The sequence below is a fragment of the Eucyclogobius newberryi genome, unplaced genomic scaffold (genome assembly GCF_026437365.1).
Source record: "Eucyclogobius newberryi isolate DKJ021-1_F unplaced genomic scaffold, fEucNew1.0.hap1 SCAF_17, whole genome shotgun sequence".
Lineage (NCBI taxonomy): Eukaryota > Metazoa > Chordata > Actinopteri > Gobiiformes > Gobiidae > Eucyclogobius > Eucyclogobius newberryi.
The window spans coordinates 24,092,606-24,098,605 of record NW_027315801.1 but is presented as its reverse complement, the minus strand read 5'-3'; the positions used below and the strand labels follow the sequence as shown (position 1 = coordinate 24,098,605).

At 38.8% G+C, this 6,000-nt stretch overlaps 1 protein-coding gene across 2 annotated transcripts in view; it reads left to right on the top strand.

The window, feature by feature from the left end:
- The first annotated feature begins 2,188 nt into the window (after nt 1–2,188).
- chchd6a (coiled-coil-helix-coiled-coil-helix domain containing 6a) overlaps nt 2,189–6,000 on the top strand; it is a 69,474-nt gene continuing 65,662 nt past the window's right edge. Inside the window, exons 1-4 of one of the 2 annotated variants that reach the window (XM_072449540.1) lie at nt 2,189–2,405; nt 3,692–3,782; nt 4,128–4,203; nt 4,693–4,831. In XM_072449540.1, the coding sequence (XP_072305641.1) occupies nt 2,232–2,405; nt 3,692–3,782; nt 4,128–4,203; nt 4,693–4,831 (480 nt within the window). In that variant the 5' untranslated portion in view covers nt 2,189–2,231. The remainder of the gene's footprint in view (nt 2,406–3,691; nt 3,783–4,127; nt 4,204–4,692; nt 4,832–6,000) is intronic. The other variant, XM_072449541.1, reaches the window with a different exon arrangement.

The following is a 6,000-nucleotide window of genomic DNA, read 5'->3' as shown; positions in this document are numbered from 1 at the left end:
CCCTACAAGCCCATTCTGCTTCGATTTACGACGAAACACGGTTCAAAGAGGCCCAAAACTTCATTAATGATATCGCACTCTTTACTATTATCACAATGGTGAAGGTTTATGTGGCAGTTGATGCAGCAACCGGGAAGATAAACGGACAGAAGTTCTATCCGATACCGAAAAAACAGGAAATAAGAGCGCAATGGACATAAGACTTTTATATATATATATATATATATATATATATATATATATATATATATATATATATATATATCTGTTCTGCGCACGCTGTAGAATAAACACGAGTTTTATTTAGTCTCAAAGTAGACTCTTCTCACTCACTCGCTCGGTGGGAGCGGCGCACGGCGGAGCAGACAGCTGTGGGGCACACACGGAGACTACGTCACGGGTGGGCGGGGCACACACGCGCTCTGAGACTACGTCACGGGTTGGGCGGGGGAGCCAGATCGCTCTTCACAAGGGTGGGGGCGAATATCAAACCAAGCCGTCTGCATTTCCGGGTTGGTGAGGGGGTCCAAGGTCTGGGTGATATTTCTTGTGGGTGTTGCACAACCCTTATTATTATCAATTATACACTTAGGATAGACTACGAAAAGTGAAAAAAAGCATGTTATGGCACCTTTAATGTATTTGTTTTTTCATCAGATTTTTTTTAATCTATAGCCTCAATATCTACAATATGTTATCAAATTACAAAATAAACACAGTGGAAAGTCTCGTTGAGAAATATGTACATGCCTCACTATTTCATTTTTATTGCAATGAGAACTTCCCTTTAAGAGCTCCAGGGCTGCATCATTAATGCTTGGATTCATAATAATAATAATAACTTTTATTTATATAGCGCTTTTCAGTGACCCAAAGACGCTGAACATAATAAAACAAAGGGGGTATTTACAGACAGAGTTCATGTGGTTGTTTTATTCTTTGAAGAACTCACCTTGGTTTTAGCGCTCAGTAAGCCTAGTCACCTTATTCCTTAAGCCTGTCTCGCCGCCGCCATACGACATAATCCTTCTTCCGGTTGTATTAGTTAACATGGGGCTCCCAACCTTGAGAGAAAAGAAGTTCTACACAGACTAAAAAGCCTCGTTGACTTGTTGGTCACGTGAACATTGGATATTTTACACAAATCAATGTATAGCATATTTATCTGCAGGACATTTCCCTTGTTCTCCATATAAACCAATGGAGTTTCTGCTGGAGAGATTACAGAGAGATTACAACAGAAGTGCCGAGGAAAAGAGAAAATTGGGTCCTATATTTCCCGGTACCTATGTTCTCCCTTTTCTATGAATGGAGAAACATACGTACCTCTTCAAATTATAGAATAGACTACTGGTATAAATGTATGGTTTCACAGCAGCTACAGCAGCATAAAACCCTGACCCAAAACCTAGCCCAGGTCTCGGGGAAAATAGGTCTGACCCCGAAGGAAACGGAATGTTTTCACCCAAAAGGGGGCACAGGTAAGGTAAGGTAAAAGTGCCCGTACCGTATGGCCTATAGCTGTTTTTTCTTATAATGATCCTGATCGGATATCGGGATGGAATTAAAATATTCACCCACTTCGCCAGTATCAATATTTAGTTAAGCTTTGGAGCAAAACGATAACATTTTTACAATTGTTTATTTTATTTTGTTTATGTGCATCAACAAGTCAACAATGCACCAATTCCCTGGGAGGCCTGAAACTGCCTTTGTAGTGTTTGTGCGGAAGTTATTTTGTCTCGAGATCGGCTGCAACTAATACAACCTGAAGGTGGAATACAACGGATGGTGGCGCTCTGGGCAACTTAATCTCATGCTGTTGAAAAGTCTAAAGAATAAATCTAAAGAATTAAGTTGGCCACTGTCCAGGGTGTACCCCGCCTAAGGCCCAAAGTCACTGGGATAGGCTCCAGTCACCCGCAACCCCTAACGGGAAAACGAGATAGAAAATGAATGAATGAATAAATGAATGAATAAAGCCTAAAATGTACGCCGTGAAGTACCAAATAAGAAGAATCAGCTCTGGAATAAAGTCTAAAGAATAAAGTCTAAAGAATAAAGTCTGGCGGTAATGTAACACTTGGATACCAGCAGCCATAAATCACCAAAGAAGAAGAAGAATCCCACTCTGTTGAATTAGAATATTGTATCTGGCAACCACAAAGTTACAATAGAACGAGGTGGATAATCTAAACCGGATCTGGCAACCCCCATCCCCTCTGTCACTAATGTCATTTGACAGAGCTGAAGCACGAATCTGCATTTGTCATTTTAACGCTATTGTTAACATTCACAACCATAAAAACCTACTTTCCACCATGGGCTCCGGAGAGAGCAGGACCAGAAAGGTGTCTTTTGGTGTCGACGATGAGGACAGAGTCAGAATTCTGCGTGGAGTCAAGGTAATGCTAATTTACTAGCCTTGCTTTTGATTAGCCTCGGTGCTTTTATTCACGTCTCCGGTGCTGAGCGGACTGTCACCGGGGGCGATGTGTCGTGTTCCCCCGGTAACAGTTGCTGATGATGGGGGCAGCAGCATCTATAGGCTGCGCTGCATGTGCTGTATATGGTCCTGTGTGAGGAGGAGCCAGAGGAGCCAGCTGCTGTGACATACACTTCATACTTCTGACACGCCAAACTTGCTCCGCATTCCGCAGCAGGAACAGCGTGGGCTAGAATAACTGTCCAAACCGCCTTTAATAACCGACTCACGGAACATGTCTGTGTTTGGTGGTTTTGTCGTGAATTCGGTTCAACGTGCTGGTGTTTTTTACTGTAAAGGGCACACGCCGGGGTCGTTTTGCCCGCAGTTGCGTTGCTAGCTTAGCCTTTAGCATTTCTCCATTGAAGAGTGGAGACTGTTTGAACTCGTAATTCAATGTAGTGAAACGTCTGTTTTTCATAGTTGACAACAATGAAAAACACATTGTGCTGAATGTGTTACTAGTTTAACATAATATGATTAGGTATGTTTTAATTTGTGTGTTATGTATTGCTTTGTTAATTCTTGCATTTATGTGTGGAGTTTGGTGCCGTGCGATATAGCAAGTTGGGCGATATGGAGAGAAATGTTTTAATTCATTATTTTAACTATTTTCAGACGATATTTTGAGTGTGCTTAAACTGTGCATGTACTTTGTCTTGGTCGAGGTTCAAGTCTTGCACAAAACGTGAATGCATCATAGAAGTAATAAAACAAAAGTGCAGACATATCACTTTGTTCGCTTCTTTGGGAGATAACACTAGACGTTTCGTTTAAAAAAAATATATTTTTAAGTATGTTTAATTATATACCTTATAAACATCAAACAACAATTGAGATATTATACATTTTTCAGTCTTTTTAACCGTAAATATTAAATACAAAATATTAATAAAGAAATCCAAGTTATTTTGAAATGACAATATGGTTGAATGTGTTAGTAAGTAATGTGCATCAAGCTGAAAAAGCCAGAAAGTTAACCCTTCTAAATGTCCCAAAAACCCCATCTACACATTCATAAGTTGTGAATCACAGAAAGAATGAATCACCCTCTAGTGCTTATTTTGGGTTTTAGGGCCGGGAAAGAATTTTTAACCCTTTGTGTGTCAAAAGAACCAGATCTCCCACCTCTTCTTTTTTTAATCATATAATTTAAGAGCGTCCTGTGTTACATTTCTGCAAAATAATAGTGTTCTTGTTCTGCAGCTGTCTGAGGATGTTCTTCAGCGGATGAAAGGAGTAGCCAACATTGCACCTGAGAAAACTGCGTCTTCAACAACTCCTCAGAAAGATCCAGGTCGCGAAAGAATCCTATTTTTTTATACACACGCACACACAAAATAAGATGGTTATTGTTACACTGGATAAAGCATGTTCTCTGTTAAGAGAAGTACACAGAAGAAGCTGATATCTATAACTGCTGCAGGGGGCAGTAAACATGCAACATTGACTGGTGTTCTTCTCAACTTGGACATACTAGAGCGGTTGTCTACTGTTTAATCTTATAAAAAAATTGGCAACAAAAAAAAAATTGGCTAAAAATGGATAAAAGCCTATATTCCATCTTGTCGGTTTAATACTGAAACGTACGTACCAAAAGTACTTTATTTTATGACTTAATATAATGTGTGTTTATTTATAGATGCATCAAGAGCGCCAAGTGCAGATTCCGAACCAAAGTCCCAGGAGCAGACTCCACAGCAGGACGGGCAGAGACGGTGAGTGCGTTTGGGTAATACTACTGTTAACTACTGCTTTACGCCAGTGTTGTATTATAGTATGCAACTTTACTGTTGGATAATGTTTCTAAGTTTAATGTCGTACTGTGGATCCTCCACCAGAATCAAATGAGTTTATACTTGTATATCGGTTATCGATGATTTTCGCCGGATATAATTATTGGTGCGATAACTTTAAATCAACATAAATGTGTGGTCTTATTATTGGCATCAGAAAATATTGGTCATCGGCCAACAGGAAGACAAATATCGGATATTGGTATTGCTCAAATAAATAAATGAATGAATGAATGAATGAATAAATGAATAAATCATATCAAACCATCCCTATTTACACTGAGCATCTTCTCTTCATGTTTCGCTGTGCTCCCACTCCAGGTTTAAAACTGATAATGTTGCACCATCTAGTGGATAACCAGTGGAACAACATGCAGTGTGTCTTATTGCGTTGTGGGCTTTATCTTTCAGGTTTGAAGAGCAGCAACAATTCCTGAAAGACGAACTGTCCAAAGTAGCACAGAAAGAGGCAGTGATAGATGAGCTCGCCAAAGCCCGGAGCCAAGAGAAACTGCAGACGAGGATGGAAGCTGAGAAGGCCAAACTGATGGTACGTGCGCGCATACACACACACACACACACACACACACACACACACACTTATCTGGCATGATCACGCTGAACTGCAACTCATTTGTTTACTTTGTTGATGATATACAGCAGCAGGTGCAGCTATTAAAGTGGTGACAGTGTTGTTCCATTCAAAAAATAGTACCACTAGGCTTGGGTTTCGGTGCTAAATGTTAGACTAATTTAATTTGTGCTGTATACCTTCTATTTAATATTGAATAGTTGTCTGCACTATTTCTCACTCAATACTTACATCTAGCACCGTTTACTTGGAGATTAACAATTCAAAACAAAATAGTATGTCTTTTGAATGGGCAAAAGTCCTGCAAATTTCACCTCTAATAAGGAAGCTGAGACCCATGAATAACTAAGCTCAGAATATGCACCATGTCAACTATTCAAGCAGGTATCCCAAGCAGTCCAACAATCCAGCAGGCTTATCTATGGCCTTTGAACTCCCCCTAGTGGCCACATCTTAACATTGTAACATAATGGCACAATATATCTAAAAAATATCGATACTGCAATATCGGCTGACGCACTGTATTTAAAGGAAACCTTTATAAAAACTGATTAACCCCCCCCCCCCCCAAAAAAAAGTATATTGTTGTTTTAATATAACTGAAATTGTTGTGTCAATTAGAATTAATTAGAATATTTCAATTACATTGTTTTTGCAGCTCTTACAGCCAAATTGCAGTCATTTCCAATATATCTAAATAGTTTGGATAAACAAATAGCCACTTTGTTATACTTTTTGCCTTTTATAGTTGCATAACAGGGTTGAATTCTTTGTAAGGTACCAACGTGCACCGATATGGACATTAGGGGTTAATTCTGATGTTTTTGGAAAAGCTTTGGCCGATAACCGATTATTAGGCCGATATTTTCTAAACATTGTTATGGTTATTTAAACATTTTTTTTTTAAATCAAAGAAATATACTAGCTATAAACAACTTTTGGTTCTAACATTATCAAATCTATTTTAAAATGTGCAGAACCAGTTAGAACACATAACTTATAATAAAAGGAAAAAGGTTGATATATAGGTATGCTATTGGCTATAATATGATGATTTTTTATTGGAGTAAAATCAGCTTCACACTTTTCTATTGTTTGAATTTCCTGCCTTTATTTAGATTATTTAA